Source organism: Oncorhynchus mykiss, chromosome 31 (assembly GCF_013265735.2).
Source record: "Oncorhynchus mykiss isolate Arlee chromosome 31, USDA_OmykA_1.1, whole genome shotgun sequence".
NCBI classification, from domain to species: Eukaryota; Metazoa; Chordata; class Actinopteri; order Salmoniformes; family Salmonidae; genus Oncorhynchus; species Oncorhynchus mykiss.
In genome coordinates, this window is record NC_050571.1 from 26,245,993 (window position 1) to 26,265,752 (window position 19,760).

The 19,760-nt window shown below is 41.0% G+C and overlaps 1 protein-coding gene across 1 annotated transcript in view; it reads left to right on the forward strand.

The window, feature by feature from the left end:
- Positions 1–19,760, forward strand: part of LOC110504418 (short transient receptor potential channel 7-like) — a 63,397-nt gene that overhangs the window by 32,984 nt on the left and 10,653 nt on the right. The window contains exons 7-8 of the mRNA XM_036970441.1: positions 7,707–7,902; positions 9,391–9,633. Of these exons, the coding sequence (XP_036826336.1) occupies positions 7,707–7,902; positions 9,391–9,633 (439 nt within the window). The remainder of the gene's footprint in view (positions 1–7,706; positions 7,903–9,390; positions 9,634–19,760) is intronic.

The window sequence follows — 19,760 nt, forward strand, 5'->3', positions numbered from 1 at the left end:
TTGGGTGGGGAGAGGGAAAGAGAGAGAGTGGGGAGTTGGGGGAGAGAGAGGGGTGGTTGGGAGAGAGGGAAAGAGAGGGGGTTGGGAGAGAGGGAAAGAGAGAGGGTGGGGGGGAAGAGAGAGAGAGAGAGTGGGGGTTGAGAGAGAGAGAGGGTGGGGGGGAAGAGAGAGAGAGAGAGAGTGGGGGGTTGGGAGAGAGAGAGGGAGAGAGGGAAAGAGAGAGAGTGGGGGGGGGTTGGGAGAGAGGGGTGGGTTGGGAGAGAGGGAAAGAGAGGGGGTTGGGAGAGAGGGAAAGAGAGGGGGTTGGGAGAGAGGGAAAGAGAGAGGGGTTGGGAGAGAGGGGGGGTGGGTGGGGAGAGGGAAAGAGAGAGAGTGGGATGTTGGGAGTGAGGGGGGGTGGGCGGGGAGAGGGAAAGAGAGAGAGTGGGGTGTTCGGAGAGAGACGTGGGGTTGGGAGAGGGAAAGAGAGAGAGAGTGGGTGGTTGGGAGAGAGGGGGGGTTGGGAGAAAGGGAAAGAGAGAGAGAGTGGGGGGTTGGGAGAGAGAGGGTGGGTGGGAAAGAGAGAGTGGGGGGTTGGGAGGGTGGGGGGGTGGGTGGGGAGAGGGAAAGAGAGAGAGTGGGGGGTTGGGAGAGAGAGGGGTTGGGTGGGGAGAGGGAAAGAGAGAGAGTGGGGAGTTGGGGGAGAGAGAGGGGTGGTTGGGAGAGAGGGAAAGAGAGGGGGTTGGGAGAGAGGGAAAGAAAGGGGGTTGGGAAAGAGAGAGGTGTTGGGAGAGAGGGGGGTGGGTGGGGAGAGGGAAAGAGAGAGAGTGGGGGGTTGGGAGAGAGGGGGGGTGGGTGGGGAGAGGGAAAGAGAGAGAGTGGGGGGTTGGGAGAGAGAGGGGGGGTTGGGAGAGTGGGAAAGAGAGAGAGAGTGGGGGGTTGGGAGAGAGAGGGTGGCGGAGAGGGGGGGGTGGGTGGGGAGAGGGAAAGAGAGAGAGTGGGGGGTTGGGAGAGAGAGGGGGTGGGTGGGGAGAGGGAAAGAGAGAGAGTGGGGGGTTGGGAGAGAGAGGGGGCTTGGGAGAGAGGGAAAGAGATGGGGTTGGGAGAGAGGGAAAGAGAGAGGGGTTGGGAGAGAGGGGGAAAGAGAGGGAAAGAGAGAGGGGTTGGGAGAGAGGGGGAAAGAGAGGGAAAGAGAGAGGGGTTGGGAGAGGGAGGGAAAGAGAGAGACAGCGTGGCACTGAAGAAAGGTAGCCAGGAAGAGAAAGGTAAAGATGGAAAAGAAGGGTAGAAAAAGAGAAACAGAGACCTACTGTGTGCTCAGGTGAGTCTCCTGATGGAGCAGAGGAGCAGGGTTTGGACTGCACACACGGTAGAGGTGAGTCACCACACCAGTGTGTTCTTTTGTGTGTGTATGTGTGTGACAGCTGCAGCCTGACAGCCTATCCTAGGGTGGTTGGAGAACAGGGGGAGAGAAGACACTACAAGCCACTTATTGGTGTCTTGTATTCCTCCCCCCCCCTATCTCCTCCCTTCTGTCAGTGAGGTGTTCTCCTGAGGGTTAAGGACTGCTGTGTCTCTGAAGGCACCTGCTGTGACCAGTCGTTAGGGAACTAGACAGAAGTCTTTAATGATGGATCCCCACCCGGTGCCCACATCTACTGAACTGCTATCTGTGTGAATAGGAAGCGTAGCAGGAGGCAGAGACTGACCGAATTGTTCACAGTGGGTGAGGAGAGGTTAGACAGAGAAATCATCAAGAGAGAGGATTACTGTATATATCTGCAGACCAGTTGGGATGTCAGTGTATGTGTCATGAACTTCTATTGTCAATCCATTTCTATCCCTTTCCCTGCCTAATAATATGTCAATCCATATCTATCCCTTTCCCTGCCTAATAATATGTCAATCCATATCTATCCCTTTCCCTGCCTAATAATATGTCAATCCATTTCCCTGCCTAATAATATGTCAATCCATTTCCCTGCCTAATAATATGTCAATCCATTTCCCTGCCTAATAATGTCAATCCCTTTCCATGCCTAATAATATGTCAATCCCTTTCCATGCCTAATAACATGTCAATCCCTTTCCCTGCCTAATAATATGTCAATCCCTTTCCATGCCTAATAATATGTCAATCCCTTTCCCTGCCTAATAATATGTCAATCGCTTTCCATGCCTAATAATATGTCAATCCCTTTCCCTGCCTAATAATATATCAATCCATGTCTATCCCTTTCCCTGCCTAATAATATGTCAATCCATTTCTATCCATTTCCCTGCCTAATAATATGTCAATCCATTTCCCTGCCTAATAATATGTCAATCCATTTCCCTGCCTAATAATATGTCAATCCATATCTATCCCTTTCCCTGCCTAATATGTCAATCCATATCTATCCATTTCCCTGCCAAGTAATATGTCAATCCATAGCTATCCCTTTCCCTGCCTAATAATATGCCAGTCCATTTCTCTGCCTAATAATATGTCAATCCATTTCTATCCCTTTCCCTGCCAAGTAATATGTCAATCCATTTCTATCCATTTCCCTGCCAAGTAATATGTCAATCCATATCTATCCCTTTCCCTGCCTAATAATATGCCAGTCCATTTCTATCCATTTCCCTGCCAAGTAATATGTCAATCCATATCTATCCCTTTCCCTGCCTAATATTATGTCAATCCATTTCCCTGCCTAATAATATGTCAATCCATATCTATCCCTTTCCCTACCTAATAATATGTCAATCCATTTCCCTGCCTAATATTATGTCAATCCATTTCCCTGCCTAATATTATGTCAATCCATTTCCCTGCCTAATAATATGTCAATCCATTTCCCTGCCTAATAATATGTCAATCCATATCTATCCCTTTCCCTGCCTAATATTATGTCAATCCATATCTATCCATTTCCCTACCTAATAATATGTGAATCCCTTTCCCTGCCTAATAATATGTCAATCCATATCTATCCCTTTCCCTGCCTAATAATATGTCAATCCATATCTATCCCTTTCCCTGCCTAATATTATGTCAATCCATATCTATCCATTTCCCTGCCTAATAATATGTCAATCCATATCTATCCCTTTCCCTGCCTAATATTATGTCAATCCATATCTATCCATTTCCCTGCCTAATAATATGTCAATCCATTTCCCTGCCTAATAATATGTCAATCCATATCTATCCCTTTCCCTGCCTAATATTATGTCAATCCATATCTATCCATTTCCCTACCTAATAATATGTCAATCCCTTTCCCTGCCTAATAATATGTCAATCCATATCTATCCCTTTCCCTGCCTAATAATATGTCAATCCATATCTATCCCTTTCCCTGCCTAATAATATGTCAATCCATATCTATCCATTTCCCTGCCTAATAATATGTCAATCCATTTCCCTGCCTAATTTTATGTCAATCCATATCTATCCCTTTCCCTGCCTAATATTATGTCAATCCATATCTATCTATTTCCCTACCTAATAATATGTCAATCCCTTTCCCTGCCTAATAATATGTCAATCCATATCTATCCCTTTCCCTGCCTAATAATATGTCAATCCATATCTATCCCTTTCCTTGCCTAATATTATGTCAATCCATATCTATCCATTTCCCTGCCTAATAATATGTCAATCCATATCTATCCCTTTCCCTGCCTAATATTATGTCAATCCATATCTATCCATTTCCCTGCCTAATAATATGTCAATCCATTTCCCTGCCTAATAATATGTCAATCCATATCTATCCCTTTCCCTGCCTAATATTATGTCAATCCATATCTATCCATTTCCCTACCTAATAATATGTCAATCCCTTTCCCTGCCTAATAATATGTCAATCCATATCTATCCCTTTCCCTGCCTAATATTATGTCAATCCATATCTATCCATTTCCCTACCTAATAATATGTCAATCCATATCTATCCCTTTCCCTGCCTAATAATATGTCAATCCATATCTATCCCTTTCCCTGCCTAATGATATGTCAATCCATATCTATCCATTTCCCTGCCTAATAATATGTCAATCCATATCTATCCCTTTCCCTGCCTAATAATATGTCAATCCATATCTATCCATTTCCCTGCCTAATAATATGCCAGTCCATTTCTATCCCTTTCCCTGCCTAATATTATGTCAATCCATTTCCCTGCCTAATAATATGTCAATCCATATCTATCCATTTCCCTGCCTAATAATATGCCAGTCCATTTCTATCCCTTTCCCTGCCTAATATTATGTCAATCCATTTCCCTGCCTAATAATATGTCAATCCATTTCCCTGCCTAATAATATGTCAATCCATTTCCCTGCCTAATAATATGTCAATCCATTTCCCTACCTAATAATATGTCAATCCATGTCTATCCCTTTCCCTGCCTAATAATATGTCAATCCATTTCTATCCATTTCCCTACCTAATAATATGTCAATCCATGTCTATCCCTTTCCCTGCCTAATAATATGTCAATCCATTTCTATCCATTTCCCTGCCTAATATTATGTCAATCCATATCTATCCCTTTCCCTGCCTAATATTATGTCAATCCATATCTATCTATTTCCCTACCTAATAATATGTCAATCCCTTTCCCTGCCTAATAATATGTCAATCCATATCTATCCCTTTCCCTGCCTAATAATATGTCAATCCATATCTATCCATTTCCCTGCCTAATAATATGCCAGTCCATTTCTATCCCTTTCCCTGCCTAATATTATGTCAATCCATTTCCCTGCCTAATAATATGTCAATCCATATCTATCCATTTCCCTGCCTAATAATATGCCAGTCCATTTCTATCCCTTTCCCTGCCTAATATTATGTCAATCCATTTCCCTGCCTAATAATATGTCAATCCATTTCCCTGCCTAATAATATGTCAATCCATTTCCCTGCCTAATAATATGTCAATCCATTTCCCTACCTAATAATATGTCAATCCATGTCTATCCCTTTCCCTGCCTAATAATATGTCAATCCATTTCTATCCATTTCCCTACCTAATAATATGTCAATCCATGTCTATCCCTTTCCCTGCCTAATAATATGTCAATCCATTTCTATCCATTTCCCTGCCTAATATTATGTCAATCCATATCTTTCCCCTTCCCTGCCTAATATTATGTCAATCCATATCTATCTATTTCCCTACCTAATAATATGTCAATCCCTTTCCCTGCCTAATAATATGTCAATCCATATCTATCCCTTTCCCTGCCTAATAATATGTCAATCCATATCTATCCCTTTCCTTGCCTAATATTATGTCAATCCATATCTATCCATTTCCCTGCCTAATAATATGTCAATCCATATCTATCCCTTTCCCTGCCTAATATTATGTCAATCCATATCTATCCATTTCCCTGCCTAATAATATGTCAATCCATTTCCCTGCCTAATAATATGTCAATCCATATCTATCCCTTTCCCTTCCTAATATTATGTCAATCCATATCTATCAATTTCCCTACCTAATAATATGTCAATCCCTTTCCCTGCCTAATAATATGTCAATCCATATCTATCCCTTTCCCTGCCTAATAATATGTCAATCCATATCTATCCCTTTCCCTGCCTAATAATATGTCAATCCATATCTATCCATTTCCCTGCCTAATAATATGTCAATCCATTTCCCTGCCTAATAATATGTCAATCCATATCTATCCCTTTCCCTGCCTAATATTATGTCAATCCATATCTATCCATTTCCCTGCCTAATAATATGTCAATCCATATCTATCCCTTTCCCTGCCTAATAATATGTCAATCCATATCTATCCATTTCCCTGCCTAATAATATGCCAGTCCATTTCTATCCCTTTCCCTGCCTAATATTATGTCAATCCATTTCCCTGCCTAATAATATGTCAATCCATATCTATCCATTTCCCTGCCTAATAATATGCCAGTCCATTTCTATCCCTTTCCCTGCCTAATATTATGTCAATCCATTTCCCTGCCTAATAATATGTCAATCCATTTCCCTGCCTAATAATATGTCAATCCATTTCCCTGCCTAATAATATGTCAATCCATTTCCCTACCTAATAATATGTCAATCCATGTCTATCCCTTTCCCTGCCTAATAATATGTCAATCCATTTCTATCCATTTCCCTACCTAATAATATGTCAATCCATGTCTATCCCTTTCCCTGCCTAATAATATGTCAATCCATTTCTATCCATTTCCCTGCCTAATATTATGTCAATCCATATCTATCCCTTTCCCTGCCTAATATTATGTCAATCCATATATATCCCTTTCCCTGCCTAATAATATGTCAATCCATTTCTATCCCTTTCCCTGCCCAATAATATGCCAGTCCATTTCTATCCCTTTCCCTGCCTAATAATATGTCAATCCATTTCCCTGCCTAATAATATGTCAATCCATTTCCCTGCCTAATAATATGTCAATCCATTTCCCTGCCTAATAATATGTCAATCCATTTCTATCCCTTTCCCTGCCTAATAATATGTCAGTCCATTTCTACATAGTGTTGTGTGTATTGACAAGGACATTAGTGATGGGTCGAGTATCACGCCTTCGTAAGGACGTTTGTCATGTGACCCCTGGGTCAGAGGACAGGGATCAATGCATGGCCTGTCACACGGTGATATGAATTCTTTTCTACATGAAAACACTCTCCTTCTAGAGAGATAATGTCCTGTACGTACTGGGTCCTGCAGTATACTGAGATGATACTGGACATATTGCTATGTGATGAGAGATGTTTGGCTTGACGTTTAGTTTTATAACTACAGAGTTATTGCATATCATGGGACTAGAGAACACACAAACAGCAAGAGAGAGAGAGGTCTTTGAAGTGTTTTCCGGTCTTCTCGGAAAGATGAGAAGTTCACTCTGAGGAGATACCAGTAAACTTCACTGCCGAGGGTGTGTGGATTTGTGTGTGCTCTCAGCTCTGAAAGTGGAAAGGACACACACAGGCTTTCTGTCATCATTTCTCCTCCCTTTTCTCCCTTCCTCCAACTCTGCCACTGATTGAATATGTATTTACAGAACTGAGGCCAAATGTCTGTGTTCTTTAGGCTCAGTGTTTGTTTTGCTTATTCAAAAGCCCCTCAACCAGAAAGTTAGCTAGAGCACTGTGGCTAAAAGCAGGACTGGATTGAACTGGACTGGGCTGGAATGGACTCAGCTTCAATTCTGAGCTTATAAATTGCAGCAAAATCCTCTTAGTGATCTGTTCTAAAATGTGACAGTAGAATTGGCCTTCATTGAGCTGTCCTGGTGGGGGGATAATGTCCTGGTGGGGGGGATAATGTCCTGGTGCGGGGGATAATGTCTTGGTGGGGGGATAATGTCTTGGTGGGGGGATAATGTCCTGGTGGGGGGGGTTAATGCCCTAGTGGGGGATAATGTCTTGGTGGGGGGATAATGTCCTGGTGGGGGGATAATGTCCTGGTGGGGGGGATAATGTCCTGGTGGGGGGATAATGTGTTTGAACTATTTCATCAGTGCCAGCTCATAAACTCTATAAATTACACCATACTGTGGTTTAAAGACTCACCTGGAGAGAGTGTGTGTCTGTGTGTGTGTGTGTGTGTGTGTGTGTGTGTGTGTCTGTCTGTCTGTCTGTCTGGCTGTCTCCCTTCCTTCCTTCCTTCCTTCCTTCCTTCCTTCCTTCCTTCCTTCCTTCCTTCCTTCCTTCCTTCCTTCATTCATTCCCCAGGGTGGAGGAGAGCTTTAAGACCCTGTTCTGGTCCATCTTTGGTCTGTCGGAGGTGATCTCCGTGGTCCTGAAGTATGACCATAAGTTCATAGAGAACATTGGTTATGTGCTCTACGGGGTCTATAACGTCACCATGGTGGTGGTTCTACTCAACATGCTCATCGCTATGATCAACAGCTCCTACCAGGAGATAGAGGTCAGTCCTATTAATACCTCATTCATATAAAGGTCAGTCCTATTAATAACTAATTCATTTAAAGGTCAGTCCTATTAATAACGCATTCATATAAAGGTCAGTCTTATTAATAACTCATTCATATAGAGGTCGGTCTTATTAGTAACTCATTCATATCTCAGAAGTCAGTCTTATCTCTAAAGGTCATTCTTATTAACAACTCATTCATATAGACATTGTTCTTATTAATAACTAATTCATATAGACGTCGGTCTTATTAATAAATCATTCATATAAAGGTCAGTCCTATTAATAACCCATTCATATAGAGGTCAGTATTTTTAATAACTGATTCATATAAAGGTCAGTCCTATTAATAACTCATCCACATAGAGGTCAGCCCTATTAATGACCCATTCATATCTCAGAAGTCAGTCCTATTAATAACACATTCATATAGAGGTCAGTCATATTAATAACCCATTCATATAGAGGTCAGACCTATTAATAACCCATTCATTTAGATGGTCAGTCCTAATAATAACTCATTCATATAGAGGTCAGTCCTAAAAATAACTCATTCATATAGAGGTCAGTCCTATTAATAACTCATTCATATCTCAGACGTCAGTCCTATTAATATCCCATTAATTTAGATGGTAAGTCCTATTAATAACTCATTCATGTAGAGGTCAGTCCTATTAATAGTCAGTCCTATTAGTAACTCATTCATATATAGGTCAGTCATATTAATAACCCATTCATATAGAGGTCAGACCTATTAATAACCCATTCATTTAGATGGTCAGTCCTAATAATAACTCATTCATATAGAGGTCAGTCCTAAAAATAACTCATTCATATAGAGGTCAGTCCTATTAATAACTCATTCATATCTCAGACGTCAGTCCTATTAATATCCCATTCATTTAGATGGTAAGTCCTATTAATAACTCATTCATGTAGAGGTCAGTGCTACTAATAGTCAGTCCTATTAGTAACTCATTCATATAGAGGTCAGTCCTAATATTAACTCATCCATATAGAGGTCCGTCCTAATAATAGCCTGTTCATATAGAGGTCAGTCCTATTAATAACTCATTCATATAGAGGTCCGTCCTATTAATAACCCATTCATATAGAGGTCAGTCCTATTAATAACTCATTCCTATTGATATAAAGGTCAGCCCTATTAATAACCCAGTCCTATTAATATAGAAGTCAATCATAATAATAACCCATTCATATAGAGGTCAGTCCTATTAATAACCCATTCATATAGAGGTCAGTCCTATTAATAACTAATTCATCAGAAATTATTCAATTTTGTATGTTAATGTATAATCCTAGTAGTGTCCTTTTAATTGAAGACATGTTTAGCCAAAGCAATGTACAGTATATTTAATGTGAAATATTGTTAATCACATGTGCCTGTGCAATGATGCAACCAATATCCGTGTGTTTACGTTTGTTTGTGTCCGTTTCTACACGCGTGTTTGTCCCCTCTAGACAGATGCAGATGTAGAGTGGAAGTTTGCCCGTGCCAAGCTGTGGATGTCCTACTTTGACGAGGGTCGTACTCTGCCCGCTCCCTTCAACATGGTGCCGTCTCCCAAGTCCTGGTATTACCTGGTCCTCCGCACCAAGGCCGGCCTTGTTCACCTCTGCAAGGCCAAGGACCTTCGCCACGACAACGAGCTGGAGATGGGCATGCTCAACTCACGATTCAAGGCCAGAGGGGAGAGGACAAAGGTCAAAAGTCAAACCCTAATTGTGTCAATAGATATTGTAGATGCTAGTTGGAGTTTGACCTGATACGAAGCTATTTTCATAATAAGATGATAAGACATTTAAAAAATGGGTTTTGTTTGTTAACCTTATTGGAATACCAGGTGAGAATTTGATCCTGGGTAAATCTGTCTTCCCAAGACACAGCTGAACGTCCAGGGTGGGAGGCTGAAAGACGGGCCTCAAAGAGCATAGGGGGTTTAAAGGGTGTGTGTTTGTGCGTGTGTGTTTGTGCATGTGTTTTTATGTGTGTGTGTGTCTGTCACCAGGTCTCAACCCAATTGAACACTTATGGGAGATTCTGGAGCAACATCTGAAACAGCGTTTTCCACCACCATCAACAAAACAACAAATTATGGAATTTCTCGTGCAAAAATGGTGTCGCTTCCCTCCAATAGAGTTCCAGACACTTGTAGAATCTATGCCAAGGCGCATTGAAGCTGTTCTGGTGGCTCATGGTGGCATAACACCCTATTAAGACACTTTATGTTGGTGTTTCCTTTATTTTGACAGTTACTGTCACGACTTCTGCCGAAGTCGAAGCCTTTCCTTGTTTGGGCGGTGTTCGGCAGTCGACGTCGCTGGTCTTCTAGCCATCGCCGATCCATTTTTCATTTTCCATTTGTTTTGTCTCGTTTTCCCACACACCTGGTTCTCATTTCCCTCATTATTTGTTGTGTGTTTAACCCTCTGTTTCCCCCATGTCTTTGTGTGGTATTGTTTATTATGTTTTCATGTATGCGCACATTAGGCTGGTTGTACTGAGTTATGTTCAACCTGTATTTGTATTTCGTGTTCATTTGTGCCATGTGCTTTTGGTTCGCCAAATAAAAGGCTCCGTTTTGCTACCAAATATCTGCTCTCCTGCACCTGACTTCCTACAGCCCTTCAAGCATATCTTGACAGTTACCTGTTTTTCAAATGCTTCAGGATGTATCATAGAACTGCATCTATGGGTATGCAGAGACCTAATGGCTTGACTATGGAACAGAACTGAGCAGGAGGTGAGCAATCGATACATAGACTCACACTACACCTCTGGAAAATCAGCAAAATGTCAAGTGAGATTGTGTGTGTGTGTGTGTGTGTCTGTACGTGCGTGCGTGCAGTCGTGTGTGTCTGCGGGAGTTTGTGAGTGCATGAGTTAGTGTGTGGGTGTCTGTCTGGGGTTTCAGGAGCCATTGCAGTTTGGTGTCATGCCATGCCATTGACAATACCAAGCTTGGCAGCCTTACGAGCCCCAGGGGGGGGGGGGGGGGGTGTGTGTCTGAGGGTATCTCCTGCCAAAATGAAAATAAGGACACTAAATAAAGCTAAAAGAGGACAATAAAACCAGGTCAGTGTTAGTTAGCATAGCAGAGAGTACTTGTTATTTTGTTTAAAAAAAATGTGGACCTTTATTTAACCAGGCAAGTCAGTTAAAAGCAAATTCTTATTTACAATGACAGCCTACTTGTAAAGACCCCCGGCCAAACCCTCCCCTAACCCGATACACATTATTCCATGGTCACAGGAATCATGTTTGCACCACACAATTAAATATAACATATAATTACATTTAACATGTCAAATGTTTTTCGGAGAATTTCCATCTAATATGACAGAAATTGAAAGGAGGGTGAGACAAAAATGGAGGGAAATGCACAATAGCAGTCTGGTCGACATTCATGCCCTCACTGAGGGTAACACAGACCGTGGGGGTACAAGCTAGACCAGCCTTGATTGTTATTTTCTATGGTTTACATATCTGACTCATCTGGCTTTCATGCTCTCTAACCTCCTCTCTAAATTCTCATGTTGTGTTGTTGTGGCTGACTTCTCCTCATATACAGCACATGTTGTGTTGTTGTGGCTAACTCCTCATCTATAGCTCGTGTAGCTGTGGCTGACTTCTACTCATGGACCCAGCAAAAAAAGAAACATCCTCTCACTTTCAACTGCGTTTATTTTCAGCAAACTTAACATGTGTAAATATTTGTATGAACATAACAAGATTCAACAACTGAGACATAAACTGAACAAGTTCCACAGACATGTGTCTAACAGAAATGGAATAATCTGTCCCTGAACAAAGGGGTGGTCAAAATCAAACTAACAGTCAGTATCTGGTGTGGCCACCAGCTGCATTAAGTACTGCAGTGCATCTCCTTCTCATGGACTGCGCCAGATCTTGTTGTGAGATATTACCTCACTCTTCTACCAAGGGTCCTGCAAGTTCCCGGACATTTCTGGGGGAAATGACCCTAGCTGTCACGCTAGTCGAAATCGTGGAAATGACCGGACCAAGGTGCAGTGTGGTGAGCGTACATTTTTCTTTATTATAAATGTCGCCAACAAAACAAGAAACAACAAAAACGAGCGTGAAGCTTACTAGGGCTATACAGGCCACTAATAAAGACAACTACCCACCAATACAAAAAAGGGAAAAAAGGCTGTCTAAGTATGATTCCCAATCAGAGACAAGGATAGACAGCTGTCCCTGATTGAGAACCATACCCGGCCAAAACATAGAAACACAGAACATAGAGTTTCCCACCCGAGTCACACCCTGATCAAACAAACATAGAGAATAAAAGGATCTCTACGGGCAGGGCGTGACACTAGCCCTCACCCTCTGATCCAACAGGTCCCAGACGTGCTTAATGGGATTGCGATCCGGACTCGTTGCTGGCCATGGCAGAACACTGACGTTCCTGTCTTGCAGGAAATCATGCACAGAAAGAGTAGTATGGCTTGTCATGCTGGAGGGTCATGCTGTAGGGTCATGTCAGGATGAGCCTGCAGGAAGGATACCACATGAGGGAGGAGGATGTCTTCCATGTAACGCACAGCGTTGAGATTGCCTGCAATGACAACAAGTTCAGTCCGATGATGCTGTGACACACCGCCCCAGACCATGACGTACCCTCCACCTCCAAATCGATCCCGCTCCAGAGTACAGGCCTCTGTGTAACGCTCATTCCTTTGACAATAAACGCGAATCCGACCACCCCCTCCCCCCCCCCTGGTGAGACAAAACTGTGACTCGTCATTGAAGAGCACTTTTTGCCAGTCCTGTCTGGTCCAGCTATGGTGGGTTTGTGCCCATAGGCAATGTGTTGCCGGTGATGTCTGGTGAGGACCTGCCTTACAACAGGCCTACAAGCCCTCAGTCCAGCCTCTCTCAGCTTATTGCGGACAGTCTGAGCACTGATGGAGGGATTGTGCGTTCCTGGTGTAACTCGGGCAGTTGTTGTTGCCTTCCTGTACCTGTCCTGCAGGCTAACTTCTCATATTTATATCATGTTATGTTGTTGTGGCTAACTCCTCCTCATATGTAGCTCATGTTGTTGTTTCTAACCGGTCATCAAGTATAGCTCATGTTGTTGTGGATGACTTCTCCTCATTTATAGGTCAGGTTGTGGCTAAATTCTCCTCATATATAGTTAATGTTGTGTTGTGGCTAACTTCTCCTCAATTACAGCTTATTTATTTTTTTTATTTATTTTATTTTACCTTTATTTAACCAGGCAAGTCAGTTAAGAACAAATTCTTATTTTCAATGACGGCCTGGGAACAGTGGGTTAACTGCCTGTTCAGGGGCAGAACGACAGATTTGTACCTTGTCAGCTCGGGGGTTTGAACTCGCAACCTTCCGGTTACTAGTCCAACGCTCTAACCACTAGGCTACCCTGCCGCCCCATTATGTTGTGTTGTTGTGGATAAATCTTTCTTGTGTATAGCTCATGTTGTTGTGGATGACTTCTCCTCATTTATAGGTCAGGTTGTGGCTAAATTCTCCTCATATATAGTTAATGTTGTGTTGTGGCTAACTTCTCCTCAATTACAGCTTATGTTGTGTTGTTGTGGATAAATCTTTCTTGTGTATAGCTCATGTTGTTGTGAATAACTTCTCCTCATATATAGCTCATGTTGTGTTGTTGTGTCTAACTCCTCATGTATAGCTCATGTTGCTGTGGCTAAATTGTTCTTCAATATAGCTCATGATGTTGTGGCTGACTTCTCAAATATACCTCATGTTGTGTTGAGGCTGACTTCTCATATATAGTTCATGTTGTGTTGTGTCTAACCTCATTTATAGCTCATGTTGTTGATGCAGACTTCTCCTTATATAAAGCTCATGTTGTGTTGTGGCTAACTCCTCCTCATATATAGCTCATGCTGTGTTGCTGTGGCTAACTCCTCAGATATAGCTCATGTTGTGTTGTTGTGGCTGACCTCTCCTCATATATAGCTCATGTTGTTGTGGCTGACATCACCTCATTTATAGGTCATGATGTGGCTAACTTCTCCTCATATATAGCTCATGTTGTTTTGTTGTGGCTAACTTCTCATATATACCTCATGTTGTGTTGTTGTGGCTGACTCCTACTCCTGTATAGCTCATGTTGTTGTGGCTGACTTCTCCTCATTTACAGCTTGTGTTGTTGTGGATATCTTCTCCTCATTTACAGCTTATGTTGTCTTGTTGTGGCTAACTCCTCCTCATGTATAGCTCATGTTGTTGTGGCTATCTTGTCAACAAATATGGCTCATGTTGTGTTGTTATGGCTGACTTCTCATGTACAGTATACCTAATATTGTGTTGTTGTGGCTAACTTCTCTTCATATACATGAACAATATAAATAAATACTAACTAAAGTCAAGGTTGATCACCTGTCTTCTGTAGTTGTTCCTGCATACTGTATACTGAATACTTGTCATTCCTGCCTACTGAATTTTGAATACTAGTTGTTCCTGCCTACTGAATATTGAATACTAGTTGTTCCTGCCTACTGAATATTGAATACTAGATGTTCCTGCCTACTGAATATTGAATACTAGTTGTTCCTGCCTACTGAATATTGAATACTAGTTGTTCCTGCCTACTGAATATTGAATACTAGTTGTTCCTGCCTACTGAATATTGAATACTAGTTGTTCCTGCCTACTGAATATTGAATACTAGTTGTTCCTGCATACTGAATATTGAATACTAGATGTTCCTGCATACTGAATACTAGTTGTCCCTGCAATCTGATTACTGAATACTAGTTGTTCCTGCCTACTGAATGTTGTGTTGTTGTGGATAAATCTTTCATGATGTTTCATGATGTTGTGGCTGAATTCTCCTCATATTTAGCTCATGTTGTGTTGTTGTGGCTAACTTCTCGTATATATATCATGTAATGCTGTTGTGGCTAACTCCTCCTCATATATAGCTCATGTTGTTGTTTCTAACTTGTCCTCAAGTATAGCTCATGATGTTGTGGCTGAATTCTCCTCATATTTAGCTCATGTTGTGTTGTTTTGGCTAACTCCTCCTCATATATAGCTCATGTTGTGTTGTTGTGGCTAACTTCTCCTCATATATAGCTTATGTTGTGTTGTTTTGGCTAACTCCTCCTCATGTATAGCTCATGTTGTGTTGTTACGGCTGACTTCTCATGTACAGTATACCTAATATTGTGTTGTTGTGGCTAACTTCTCTTCATATACATGAACAATATAAATAAATACTAACTAAAGTCAAGGTTGATCACCTGTCTTCTGTAGTTGTTCCTGCATACTGTATACTGAATACTTGTCATTCCTGCCTACTGAATTTTGAATACTAGTTGTTCCTGCCTACTGAATATTGAATACTAGTTGTTCCTGCCTACTGAATATTGAATACTAGTTGTTCCTGCCTACTGAATATTGAATACTAGTTGTTCCTGCATACTGAATATTGAATACTAGATGTTCCTGCATACTGAATACTAGTTGTTCCTGCATACTGAATATTGAATACTAGTTGTCCCTGCAATCTGATTACTGAATACTAGTTGTTCCTGCCTACTGAATGTTGTGTTGTTGTGGATAAATCTTTCTTGTGTATAGCTCATGTTGTTGTGAATAACTTCTCCTCATATATAGCTCATGTTGTGTTGTTGTGTCTAACTCCTCATGTATAGCTCATGTTGCTGTGGCTAAATTGTTCTTCAATATAGCTCATGATCTTGTGGCTGACTTCTCAAATATACCTCATGTTGTGTTGAGGCTGACTTCTCATATATAGCTCATGTTGTGTTGTGTCTAACCTCATTTATAGCTCATGTTGTTGATGCAGACTTCTCCTTATATAAAGCTCATGTTGTGTTGTGGCTAACTCCTCCTCATATATAGCTCATGTTGTGTTGCTGTGGCTAACTCCTCAGATATAGCTCATGTTGTGTTGTTGTGGCTGACCTCTCCTCATATATAGCTCATGTTGTTGTGGCTGACATCACCTCATTTATAGGTCATGATGTGGCTAACTTCTCCTCATATATAGCTCATGTTGTTTTGTTGTGGCTAACTTCTCATATATACCTCATGTTGTGTTGTTGTGGCTGACTCCTACTCCTGTATAGCTCATGTTGTTGTGGCTGACTTCTCCTCATTTACAGCTTGTGTTGTTGTGGATATCTTCTCCTCATTTACAGCTTATGTTGTCTTGTTGTGGCTAACTCCTCCTCATGTATAGCTCATGTTGTTGTGGCTATCTTGTCAACAAATATGGCTCATGTTGTGTTGTTGTGGCTAACTTCTCCTCATATGTAGTTCATGATGTGTTTTTGTGGCTAACTCCTTCTCATGTATAGCTCATGTTGTTGTGGCTAACTACTCCTCATATATAGATCATTGTTTGTTGTTGTGGCTAACTTCTCCTCACATATAGATCATGATGTGTTTTTGTGGCTAACTCCTCATGTATAGCTCTTGTTGTTGTGGCTAACTTGTCAACAAATATAGCTCATGTTGTTGTGGCTGACCTCTCCTCAAATATAGCTCATGTTGTGGCTAACTTTTCCTCATTTATAGCTCATGTTGTGGCTAACTTCTCCTCATTTATAGCTCATGTTGTGGCTAACTTCTCCTCATGTATAGCTCATGTTGTTGTTGAGAACTTCTCCTCATATATAGTTCATGTTGTGTTGTTGTGGCTGACTTCTCCATATACAGTATATCTCATGTTCTGTTGTTCTGACTGACTTCTCCTCCTCATATATAGCTCATGTTGTGTTGTTGTGGCTAACGTCTCCTCATATTTAGCTCATGTTGTATTGTTGTGGCTAACTCCTCCTCATGTCTAGCTCATGTTGCTGTGGCTATATTGTTCTCAAATATAGCTCATGATGTTGTGGCTGAATTCTCCTCATATTTAGCTCATGTTGTGTTGTTGTGGCTAACTTCTCGTATATATATCATGTAATGCTGTTGTGGCTAACTCCTCCTCATATATAGCTCATGTTGTTGTTTCTAACTTGTCCTCAAGTATAGCTCATGATGTTGTGGCTGAATTCTCCTCATATTTAGCTCATGTTGTGTTGTTTTGGCTAACTCCTCCTCATATATAGCTCATGTTGTGTTGTTGTGGCTAACTTCTCCTCATATATAGCTTATGTTGTGTTGTTTTGGCTAACTCCTCCTCATGTATAGCTCATGTTGTGTTGTTACGGCTGACTTCTCATGTACAGTATACCTAATATTGTGTTGTTGTGGCTAACTTCTCTTCATATACATGAACAATATAAATAAATACTAACTAAAGTCAAGGTTGATCACCTGTCTTCTGTAGTTGTTCCTGCATACTGTATACTGAATACTTGTCATTCCTGCCTACTGAATTTTGAATACTAGTTGTTCCTGCCTACTGAATATTGAATACTAGTTGTTCCTGCCTACTGAATATTGAATACTAGTTGTTCCTGCCTACTGAATATTGAATACTAGTTGTTCCTGCATACTGAATATTGAATACTAGATGTTCCTGCATACTGAATACTAGTTGTTCCTGCATACTGAATATTGAATACTAGTTGTCCCTGCAATCTGATTACTGAATACTAGTTGTTCCTGCCTACTGAATGTTGTGTTGTTGTGGATAAATCTTTCTTGTGTATAGCTCATGTTGTTGTGAATAACTTCTCCTCATATATAGCTCATGTTGTGTTGTTGTGTCTAACTCCTCATGTATAGCTCATGTTGCTGTGGCTAAATTGTTCTTCAATATAGCTCATGATCTTGTGGCTGACTTCTCAAATATACCTCATGTTGTGTTGAGGCTGACTTCTCATATATAGCTCATGTTGTGTTGTGTCTAACCTCATTTATAGCTCATGTTGTTGATGCAGACTTCTCCTTATATAAAGCTCATGTTGTGTTGTGGCTAACTCCTCCTCATATATAGCTCATGTTGTGTTGCTGTGGCTAACTCCTCAGATATAGCTCATGTTGTGTTGTTGTGGCTGACCTCTCCTCATATATAGCTCATGTTGTTGTGGCTGACATCACCTCATTTATAGGTCATGATGTGGCTAACTTCTCCTCATATATAGCTCATGTTGTTTTGTTGTGGCTAACTTCTCATATATACCTCATGTTGTGTTGTTGTGGCTGACTCCTACTCCTGTATAGCTCATGTTGTTGTGGCTGACTTCTCCTCATTTACAGCTTGTGTTGTTGTGGATATCTTCTCCTCATTTACAGCTTATGTTGTCTTGTTGTGGCTAACTCCTCCTCATGTATAGCTCATGTTGTTGTGGCTATCTTGTCAACAAATATGGCTCATGTTGTGTTGTTGTGGCTAACTTCTCCTCATATGTAGTTCATGATGTGTTTTTGTGGCTAACTCCTTCTCATGTATAGCTCATGTTGTTGTGGCTAACTACTCCTCATATATAGATCATTGTTTGTTGTTGTGGCTAACTTCTCCTCACATATAGATCATGATGTGTTTTTGTGGCTAACTCCTCATGTATAGCTCTTGTTGTTGTGGCTAACTTGTCAACAAATATAGCTCATGTTGTTGTGGCTGACCTCTCCTCAAATATAGCTCATGTTGTGGCTAACTTTTCCTCATTTATAGCTCATGTTGTGGCTAACTTCTCCTCATTTATAGCTCATGTTGTGGCTAACTTCTCCTCATGTATAGCTCATGTTGTTGTTGAGAACTTCTCCTCATATATAGTTCATGTTGTGTTGTTGTGGCTGACTTCTCCATATACAGTATATCTCATGTTCTGTTGTTCTGACTGACTTCTCCTCCTCATATATAGCTCATGTTATGTTGTTGTGGCTAACGTCTCCTCATATTTAGCTCATGTTGTATTGTTGTGGCTAACTCCTCCTCATGTCTAGCTCATGTTGCTGTGGCTATATTGTTCTCAAATATAGCTCATGATGTTGTGGCTGAATTCTCCTCATATTTAGCTCATGTTGTGTTGTTGTGGCTAACTTCTCGTATATATATCATGTAATGCTGTTGTGGCTAACTCCTCCTCATATATAGCTCATGTTGTTGTTTCTAACTTGTCCTCAAGTATAGCTCATGATGTTGTGGCTGAATTCTCCTCATATTTAGCTCATGTTGTGTTGTTTTGGCTAACTCCTCCTCATATATAGCTCATGTTGTGTTGTTGTGGCTAACTTCTCCTCATATATAGCTTATGTTGTGTTGTTTTGGCTAACTCCTCCTCATGTATAGCTCATGTTGTGTTGTTATGGCTGACTTCTCATGTACAGTATACCTAATATTGTGTTGTTGTGGCTAACTTCTCTTCATATACATGAACAATATAAATAAATACTAACTAAAGTCAAGGTTGATCACCTGTCTTCTGTAGTTGTTCCTGCATACTGTATACTGAATACTTGTCATTCCTGCCTACTGAATTTTGAATACTAGTTGTTCCTGCCTACTGAATATTGAATACTAGTTGTTCCTGCCTACTGAATATTGAATACTAGTTGTTCCTGCATACTGAATATTGAATACTAGATGTTCCTGCATACTGAATACTAGTTGTTCCTGCATACTGAATATTGAATACTAGTTGTCCCTGCAATCTGATTACTGAATACTAGTTGTTCCTGCCTACTGAATATTGAATACTAGTTGTTCCTGCATACTGAATATTGAATACTAGATGTTCCTGCATACTGAATTCTTGTCATTCCTGCCTACTGAATATTGAATACTAGTTGTTCCTGCCTACTGAATATTGAATACTAGTTGTTCCTGCATACTGAATATTGAATACTAGTTGTTCCTGCATACTGAATCCTGAATTCTTGTCATTCCTGC